We start from the raw sequence: 10,666 nt of genomic DNA on the forward strand, positions 1-10,666 counted from the left end.
TTGATTAATATGTTCTCTCTAGGAATATCTAGGTCCTCCAGGGCAACTCTATGGTCAACGTCCAAAAGACACTGACCATAGAACTGCACTGAACCCGGAAACAGACGGGGAGATGCGTGTATCTTCCCTTTTATTATCTCTAGATGCCACCCGCCCGCCAGCCAATCACCATCCACTAGGCACTGGGGGCGGGGCTTCCCTCGGAACGTTTAGTCGGGGCTTCAAGGGAGCTGTTTGCATGACGGGCCGGAAGTTGGGGTTCCAAGAAGGCGGAAGTTCCGTTTTGAACTCAGAGGCGATGATGAGTTTCGAGTGGCCCTGGCAGTACAATTTCCCGCCTTTCTTCACGTGAGTCCCCAGCCCCAAGTCTCCCCGCTTCTGCCCTGGCTGAGGTCTCTATAGGCTGCATCTACATGGGAGAGATAACCTGGTTTGGAACCGCTTTAACTCTGTTGTGTGGCTCTTTGCTATGGAATTCTGGGAGTTGGAGTTTGTTGACCAGAGCAGAATAGAGTGGAACTATTACTTCCCTTGATCTAGACTATACTTTTATTGATGCAGCCTAAAATCGCATTGGCCTTTTTAGCTGCTGTATCACACTGTTGACTCATGTTCAACTTGTGGTCTACTTGGACTCCTAGATCCCTTTCATTTGTAGCCTTGTTCAGCCAGGTGTCCCCTTACCATTGCCTTCCCTTGAGGCTGAGAGATAATGACTTACTTGCCCAAGGTCACCCAGTGGTTTTACATGGCTGAGCTGAGATTCGAACTCTGGTCTCCAGAGTCATGGTCCAGTGCTCACACCACTTCATCATATTGGCTGTCATGCACAGAACTACTTGTGCTGTTTTAACTAGGGAGCAAGTAAGCAGGCTCAGGGCTGCAGCATGGGCTTCTTGAGACAGGAAGAAAAGAGCTCGCTGCTCCATGTTTTTGGGCCGCTTCCCCAGCACTTAGAATAGGGATGAGGGTATCATCATCTCCAGCTAGCCTATTTGCCCTTAGTTTAAAGGACAACAGGTCACTCAGACTGTAGAGAGGCAGTGGCACAAGGTGAGGCAAGTAGGTGGAGGAATGGAGGAAAGATAGGTGAGAGGAGGGGAGGTGAAGCAAGAGAAAATATGAAGGAAGAAACAGGCAAGGTTGTGTCAGTGAGGGGAAACAGAGGCAAGGCAGCAGTAGCAACAGAGGCCTGTTAGAAAGAGGAGCACATAGTTTGGCACTCTTGCCACCCGAGGCAGTTGCTTCACTTCCTAATAGACTCACCCTGAAGGGTAAGGCTTCTTTCCTCACTTCAGACATCTGCACATTATGTGGCTGCTCATGACATCTTGTGTCCTGGTTGCTTACCATGGAGAGTTTCCACAATAGAAAGTAACTCTGGTGGTGCAGATAGCTCCTTCCTACAGTGCTAATTCCTGTATTATATACTCATGTATAAGTCTAAGTAAAAAAATTGACCCAAAAAACTTGAGATGACTCATCCACGGGTCAATTTAAGTACTGTTACTTTCACTTATTAAAAAAGGAGCCATCCCCTGGTGAAAGGCAAGAGTATAATTTGTCCTGAAAGCACTGGCCCACCTCTACTCTCTGATCCATCCAGCCTCTATGTTGAACACAAATAATTATGCCTGTTCTTTGCCATTGTTTTCCTTTGTTTCATCCTTTAGATCAGTGGTTCCCAAACTTTGGCCCTCCAGGTGTTTTGGACTTCAATTCCCAGAAGCCTCAGCCCTCCTAGCTAATGGCCTGGGATTCTGGGAACTGAAGTCCAACAGCCCTGGAAGGGCAGAATTTGGGAACCTCTGCTTTAGATCCTTTACTACATGCCCCTAAGTTTTATGCTCGATTTATCCATGGGTCATAGCAAAATCCATAATTTTAGCAACAAAACCTTCCCTCGACATATACATGAAGTTGACTTATAGTCAAGTATATATGGTAGATATTGCAACAGAATTGCCAGTGCATTTGAACAAGAACGTTTCTTTGGAGATGTCCCCTTTTATCTTTACCATTATACATATGAAACAAGACAGGATCCACATTCTTTATGTGTGTGTTCCATCCTTGAAAATCACTGGGGAAATAGTTTTTGTGGGTTTTCTAGGCTATGAGGCCATGTTCTAGAAGAGTTTCTTCCTGACCTTTCTCCATTTCTCTAATGGCATGGCTTCAGGGTGTCTATTTGCCATTCAACAACAGAACAATACACAGATCAACATACAAATTACTTCCCCTTAACCAGCACAATATATATACCCCTCTCTCTTCCATGCTAGCATTCTCTGAAGATGCCAGCCATAGCTGCTAGCGAAAGGAAAAAACTCTTCTAGAACATGGCCTCATAGCCCGAAAAACCCACAAAAAACTATGGATGACAGCCATGAAAGCATGCAAAATATAATGTGCATACAAATATGTAATGTGACCTAACCCACTTGCAACTATTAATAATATATATTATATTATGTTATGTTATGTTATATTATTTAGAGCAGAGGTAGGCAACCTTTTTGAGCCGGGGCCGGGTTGCTGTCCCTCAGACAACTGGGGGGCCGAAGCCAAAAAATAAATTATTAAATGAAATTTTTAAAAATAAATAAATAAATAAATCGGGACAAATGTAGGACAAAAATTTCAAATGGAAGGCACTTTTTAAAAAATATGGAGGACACGCTAAAAAATTTGCTGATTTTTAAAAAAATGTTAATATAAATGCATGTTTCGGAGGCTTCTATAGACAATTGCCCCCCTTGCCCGCCGCTTGCTCCCCTTGCCTGCCGCTTGCCCCCCTTGCCTGCCGCTTGCCCCCCCTTGCCCGCCTCCTCCTGATAGGCCAAAGGCTCCGGCGGCAATCGGCGGCAGGACCGGGCTGGGGCCGGTCCCAAGGCCTTGCTGGGCCACATCCGGCCCGCGGGCCGCAGGTTGCCTACCCCTGATTTAGAGTATGAAATGCTTTCAGAGTTCAGAGTATAAGCTGCATCTTGCCCACCCTTGTTCTAGACTCTAGGGGATAGCCCCACAAAGAAAGATGTAAGCAATTTGACGTGTTTTGACTTGTACAGTACAAAAGGTTTAATATTGGGGAGAATGGAGAAACCTTTCTTGTTGCTTTGAAAAAGTTGAAAGAAATATACCAACTAAAACTGTCAGGTTTTATACATGAGAGTTGGTTTTAGGAGACTGGTGGAAGCTTTATTCTGGTTTAGAGCCTTAAAAGATCTATCTGAACAGTCTGCTGAACTACTATATGTGTTCCTGTTACTCTGTTTAGGTTACAGCCCAATGTGGACACAAGGCAGAAGCAGCTGACTGCTTGGTGTTCCTTAGCACTCTCTTATTGCCGTGTCAACAAGCTCTACACTATGACAGTTGCAGAGGCCCAGGAGAGCCCATTGTTCAACAACTGGAAACTACAACGTATCCTTTCCTTAGTGTGGGAATGTCTTGCTGAGCTGACAAGGGAGGTCTGCTCATTCATTAAGGTGCTGATTTATTAAGATAAAAGTGCTGGGAAGTTGCCTTGGAAGAACGGTTCAAATGGGAACAGTTTGAGCTTCTGACAATTGTTGGCTGGTCATAGCTCTGCATAAATACAGACTAGAGAGAAGCATACTGGTCCGTTTTCCTTTATTTGTTTTGAGCTGAGTGATTTATTGTTGTGTTATTTTCTCTACTTGTCGAACCCTTCCTCCCCCCACCCCAGTGTTTGTTTCCTTAGCTGTGAAACAGGAAAACTCCCATTGGAATCCATTCTTATTGTATTAGAGGAGCTCAGGAAAAAAGGTGGGTTGTGGTTTATCATTATGTTAAGACTAAACAAGTAGATACAATTCCTATTTTAACATACCTGCCAGGAACTTATGGCTACTCTTGAAAACAAAGCCAGCTTTCTTGCAGAAGCAAGTCAGCATATGAGATTTACGTCTACAAGTCTGTTTGAATTCTCTGTTTACACAAAAAGCAATGAGTCATCATTGATAGTAGAAATAAAATGACACAGTCTTGAAATGGCAACAGATGTTTTGAAATCTCAAGATTATCCTGCCATGTTTTCCTAATATAAAAGTCAGCATTTTCTACAGATAATTTTGTAAAGATGTGCACCATTCTCTGGTATGATCTTTTGGTTATTTATTGATTGTTTGCATCTGAGTACAATATGTTCTGCTGTGTTAGCTGTTTTGACAGAAGATACTCGCACTTGAGTATGCTAATTTGCAGCTAATTCTGGCCATATTTAATGTGTTTTTATGGAAACACAAGCCAGGCTGTAAGCCAGGCTGCTGGAGTGATAGTGCCAACAAGATTTCTTCCTTACATGGTTTTCAAGACTAACCATAAGATTCATGTATGTTGCATATGTTTAAGCAGACTTTGGTATTAAATGCATTTTATGCTTCATTCCAGGCAACCTTGAGTGGCTTGACAAGAACAAATCTAGTTTTCTGATCATGTGGCGACGTCCAGAAGAATGGGGCAAGCTCATCTATCAGTGGGTAAGAGCAAATAAGGGTGTGTGTACTGCATTGGCCAACATTACATAATTAATTCTACTTCTAAATGCTGTGGGTGGGAGTCCTGGAGATCTGTGGAAGTACATCTCTATCCTGTGAAGTAGCTGGTGATACATTTATACATAACTAAAAGTCAAGAGATCTTTCTTTCTCTCCCTCTCTGTCTTCCCCCCTAACCTAGGTGTCAAAGAATGGATTTACCAACTCAGTTTTCACATTATATGAGCTATCCAATGGGGAAGAGACAGAAAATGAAGGTAACTATGCATCTGGCATATTTCACACTGTAGTGATATGTAGAGGCAGGGCAATTTCATGCTCATACGGCTTATTTGTCTTTCTCTGCCTCTTTTATTCAACATAGCAAGCTCCATTTCCTTATGTTCCTAAAGAAACCTACTTGCTGATCGAAGTCTCGCCCTGCTGAACATTTCTGTAACTTTTTAAAATTATCTTTCCTTAAAACCAAAATGAAGGGAAGTTTTGAAAATCCAGAGCAGCAAATCATACATTCCAAATAGGGTTTCATCTTAAAATTTTAATTCATATGATTTTATTCAAATAATGTTTCCATCCTTGACATCGTACGACAATTGGACAATATGGCTCCATTGTTGATTTGTGTAATGTGACCTGAAAGATGGCCATGTATATTTTAACCACATATATTTTCAAAATGAATTTGTGCTAAAATTATTCCAATATTGCATTTTCTACACAACTTAACAGGTAAATTAATTGTTCCTAAGTGTAGTTCAACTGGCAATATTAATTGTTTCATCCATTATTCAGTATTCCTGTGATCTTAATGCAGTACCATCACGTATAAATGGACATCCCTTTATATGATTAGCATGGCAAAATATCAGAATTACAAATTCCTTGAACTCATGCTTTTCCTACCATCTCATTTTATAAATCCTTTAAATATTGATCAGAGTAGCTTTTGAAGGAGTGACTACAGCAAGCAACAGGAGCTGCAGTAATCACCTAGTTGAGTGGGCAAGAATTGATATTACTAGCAAAAACATTATACAGTTTTCCTTTTTTAAATTTCTTTCAGTAATATGCCATCTTGTGCAATTATAAATTTATTTTCTGTATGTTATAGAAGCTTCTTACTTGGAGATATTGGCAAAGAGTAATATGAACCTCTTTGATAGATGTCAGGCTTCCTCAAACGATTATTTATAGTTTTTTTTTCTAATAAGTATGTATTTAATTTGTAGTTTTCAGGGTCAGAACCTTCAAACTATGGGTCAAGTTTCAAAATGGAGAAATAGCTTTTGCTTTCTAATCAATATTCCCATCTTGTTGTTCAGATTGTTTGCATTACAGAATGGTCAGAGATGATGGGAATTGTAATCTAAAACATCTGATGAGTGCCATGTTAGAGGAGGTTATAATATATTGTATTGCCCCTGTGGCAGTGGAGCCACAGGAGCAATACAAAGGGTGTTTGCAAGGCAAAAAAGTCAAAAGCAACGTATTTGGAGGAACAGCAGAGGGAGGGAGGAACCAGTGGTGGCAGCTGCTGCTTGTTGAAGCACTGCACAGACCACACGCCATACATTTCCTTCACTTCTGTGCACCAGAAGGTGCTTATAGTACTATTAAAAAGCTGTTGTTACTATTAGGTTGGAACAAAGAAAGCAGAGTCAGGAAGAAAAGGAAGGAAGGTGTGTTGGATTTATTTTTCATCTCAGGAAGTGGCAAAATGCTTTGTTACTTCATAGGTAAAGGTCTGAATTTTGAATTTTTGAGATTTTGAACTGAACTGAAAAGTTTTAGCAAAAGTTTTAGTAAAGCCACCCTGAAGGACTGTGCACTTGAGAAAGTTAACTGCTTGGAGTCTGCCTGGATGAGAAACATATTAAAAGTGTGATTAATACAGTACCTCACAGACAGGACTTAATCACTGAGCAGAGCAAACTAGGAGAAAAATAAATTGTACCTTCAAAGCTGTCAAGGACTTTGGACCAGAATTATATCTAGCCTCTCAGGTCCTCATGAGAGGTCTTATATGACCCACCATACCATCTAAAGGTAAAGTGGAAACATCTAAGAAGGCTATTGTGGACTCTCTTACCTGGTGAGAGTCACATTGTCCTTTCTTTGATGATATATCACATGTTCAAAGCATGAAACCTCATCCTTTCATTCTATGAAATTACTCTGGCCTCCACTTGGCATTACTCATATATTACCATTGCTCAGGTATATTTCTGTTCTTGGGAGTCTTAAAGGCCAGAAACGTATTCTATTTCCAAAATCAAAACCAAGTGTTGGACTCTACACTGAAATGTAAGATTATATATATAACCAGGACTTGGAAAGTTATTTTTCAAAAGTAATTAGTTTACATTACAAATTACAAAGTGTTGTCATTGGTCATTACAGTCTTTATAAAAAGAAACTTGTCACATTTCTCATTGCATTATTTACTACATTTCCTTCTTTTTTTAATTCTTAAGATTGATAATAACATGGCATAACACTTTAAAAAAACTAACTTTTTAACTATTTAGTTAAAAATAACTATAACATCATTCTTTTAAACCAGCAATGCAATTTTGTTTACAGTTGTTACACAGCTTTTGGCAACTAAATCGCCTCTTTTTTACAAAAAAAAAGTGCAGGTATTGATGATACTTGTAACCTATTACTTCAGAACTGTTTACACAGCCATATTGTACTTATAACCTGCAGAATCAGAATACTGTCTTTTGTGGTTCCCTGCACATCTGGTTAAGTTGTCTCCTTCGTAGCCTGCTATCCTATGAAGTATCTGTGTTCACTCTTCCTGTGGGGAGGGAGTTGTGTGTAGTTACTATTTTTTTTCAACCAAGCCTGTTTCATCCTCTTCTAGAGTTCCATGGTTTGGAAGAATCCATGCTGCTCCGTGCTCTGCAAGCTTTACAGCAGGAACATAAAGCCGAAATCATCACCTTAGATGATGGGCGAGGTGTCAAGTTCTTCTAACAGAGATCCTGCTCTGGCTTTTCTAGCCTGACTGGGCAAACACCTTTTCTGGGTTGAAGGGCTTCTCTGTGCTCTGGTTTTCTTGCATCGAAGGCCAAACATCAAAATGTTGCCTTGGTGGCTCCGCATCTGACTCTGTGTTTCTCCTTGCTGCTGCTGTAGCTTCGTTCCTTTGAGGCGTGTGATGTTGATGATGCTCTGAATAGATTTATGGGAAACAGGGTTCAGTCAACATGAAGCAAATTTTGGCTCTTTGATTTTGACCTTCCAACTGCAGGGCACATCACAGACCCTGCTGCTTGTAGCACTGAGGCACAATTTTGGGATCAAAAATACAGTACTCCCCTCTTGTGGGCCAGGATGCCATGCAGACTGTGCTGTCCATGACAGGATGAGGCATTAAGGACTTCGGGAAAAATTAAACAACACATTATTTACTAGAATAGTCCTGTGTGTTGGCTTTTCTGTGTGAGTTCTTTAGGAGGTGCTTCAAGTCTTCATCTCCCCTCCTCAAACTGTTACTTTAATCCCCTGGAATTCAGTCCTCTTCTTTCTGTAGCAGTAAAAAAAAACCTGAGTCTAGTCCACATTTCACCAACTCCTGAAGAAAAGAGTCAACCCCATTACATAGAAGTAAATGTGCCTTCTAATTCAGACTCATTTCATCTTTCAAAACCATGAGTTCTACCTCAAAAGAACACTTCTTTTGCAATTTATAGTCAGCAATGTTTGGACAACAATATGATGGCTGTCCATCTCTTTATAGTTTTGATATTCTTTTCTCTGTTTGTCATATTTATAATACTAAGAATAAGAAAACCAGTAACCTTGAAAATTTGTTGGCAATTCTTTTAAGAGCTTTGTTGCACCTGTATACTAAAGAGCCTTCATATCCCTGGGAGAAAGGAAACTGGTCATGCGTCAAAGGGGAGCAGAATCTCTCCCTGTCATTGATAATTGTCAGAGGCAGGCTTGGCTCTTATTCCAGTGATGCATCTACTTCATCTTGCCACTAGGTTCCATGGAGGAGCAAATTCAATACTGCAATGGCCAGCTACCCTTCTGCTGTCAGAATCCCACTTGGAGACAGAGGGGTGTGCATACTTGTGACAAGTAGTTGAAACAGGTCTGGCTGAAATTTGCCAGAAAAGAAAAATATCTGTCATTTTTAGTCTTCTTTCAATTTTGTCTAGTTTTTTTTTTATTTTGTTTTTTGTTTTGGTCATGCAGAAAAGCTTTCAGGGTCTGATATAGTTGAGAGATGTCTTCCATGTCCATCCCAAAGTGCACAAAGCATTCTCTAACCTCATGCCTGGATCTCTACAGTTTTATTGCTCCAAAAATCCCAAAGCATGTACAGTGGACTCTTGGTATTTTCTAGGGTTTAGTTCCAAGACCCCCTGTGGATACCAGAATCCATGGATGTTCAACTCCCATTAAATACAGAGGATAGTAAAATGGTGTCCCTTGTATAAAATGGCAAACTCAGGGTTTGCTTTATGGAATTAATACATATATTTAAAATATTTTCAAGCTGTGGATGCTTGAGTCTGTGGATACAGAGGGCTGACTAAAAGTAAAAAAGGGAAATACATCTCAGATGCTAAAAACAATAATAGCAAAATGGGAAGAGTATATAATATTTCTGTGTTGCCTGGCATGGTGGTCTGCCCAAGGAGGATTCTCAGGCCTACTTGGTTCCAGGAGCAGTTAGCAAACCATGTGCAAATGTTCCCAAAAGTTATTCATTGGTTATCATCTGAGCTACTTTCCTTCTCACATAAAAGTACTCCATCTAGGTATGGGTTGGAGAAAATAATTAACAACAAATGAGGACTACTTGCCTATCCCTGGATCTATTAATGGGTTCCAGTTTGAATTTCAAATGATTCTTTTGTGGTTTTGAAAGCCAGCTTAGTAACCATTGACAAATGCCTAATGGGAAATATCTGAAAATAATAATAGAATATGCAAGTGATTTTTTCAAATCACATGTAGATGATAAAGAAATTGTCTTCTGTTGTCTGAAGTGGTGGACAGAGAACTCACAAAGGAAACTAAACATGTTGTATACTCTAGCAAACTGATAGTTTTAGATTGCTTTGTAGGTCATATTTTAGAGATCTACCCAATTTAGACTACTTTTGTCACAAAAACCCATTGAGCATTAATTCTCATAGAGATCATTGTACTATGACACTAAATTTCTGCCCCTTAACTCCCTCCAGCCTTTTTGAGCTTCTGAATAAAAGTTGATGGGATCTCAGGAGGACTTTACTTTATGAAAGCAAACAGAATAGCAGATTGTCACAAGACCAGTTTGAGGCCCAGGTACCTTGTTCATAAGAAAAGAAACAGTCACTCTGACCCCTGGCATTTGGCTGCCAAAACTGTGATTAGACTGCCTCCTTGTATTTTGAAGGAGAGAGATGCGCACATGTGTACCTCGCCCTTTTCAAATGGTTATATGCAAGTAAGGCTAGCCTACGTCCTGTCACTGCAAATCTGGAGAAGGGAGTTTATTCTTCTGGTAGCTGTTAACTTTATTTTCACCATTTTCCAGCAGCAGATAAAAGCTGCTGATAACCAGGTAGCTCTGGCCTCCTCTTTCACAAGCAGCTGAGGGGAGACAGGGAGAGAAGGAATTGCATCCTGGTGACAAGGACTGTGCAGCTCATAGGAAGAAAACTTGGTAAATTTCCAAGTAGCCCTCCATGCTCCACTTAACCTTCTATACACATTGTTTGCCTGGCCCTGCTACATGGCTCACCAGAGCCTAACTCACATAGGAGTCCTTCAGGGGTTAGTGACAGGAGCTTCACATTACATCCCCCTCCAGCTCTCATCTGTTCTTTAAGCAAGGAGGTAAACATTTTTCTGCTGGGACAAAATGCCTGTACTGCAGCCACTCACAAAATTACAGTATAGCATTACAGTACTACGTCTCCCATTTATTTAAAAATAAAATTGATCCAGAAAACCTTACAGGGATAGATAAAAGATCAGGTGGTTGGGTTTTTTTTAATGGTGGATGACACCCTCTGAGAAAACTGGTAGGTTCCTTTTGCTGATCAGTTGCTCACACCAAAACTTTGGGGGGGAAATATAAGAGGATCCTGAAGCTGTAGAGATTGTGCTCTTCTTTTGTTTTTATGAAGTCA

The 10,666-nt window shown here is 40.5% G+C and overlaps 1 protein-coding gene across 1 annotated transcript; it reads left to right on the forward strand.

Annotated features, from left to right (window-relative positions):
* Positions 1-218: 218 nt before the first annotated feature.
* On the forward strand, positions 219-7,948 carry VPS25 (vacuolar protein sorting 25 homolog). The gene is made up of 6 exons (XM_042477483.1): positions 219-348; positions 3,281-3,426; positions 3,739-3,792; positions 4,417-4,505; positions 4,705-4,780; positions 7,393-7,948. The coding sequence occupies exons 1-6, from the start codon at positions 239-241 to the stop codon at positions 7,503-7,505; spliced, it is 588 nt and encodes a 195-aa protein (XP_042333417.1). The 5' UTR covers positions 219-238; the 3' UTR covers positions 7,506-7,948.
* Positions 7,949-10,666: the final 2,718 nt, after the last annotated feature.

Source organism: Sceloporus undulatus, chromosome 6 (assembly GCF_019175285.1).
Source record: "Sceloporus undulatus isolate JIND9_A2432 ecotype Alabama chromosome 6, SceUnd_v1.1, whole genome shotgun sequence".
NCBI classification, from domain to species: Eukaryota; Metazoa; Chordata; class Lepidosauria; order Squamata; family Phrynosomatidae; genus Sceloporus; species Sceloporus undulatus.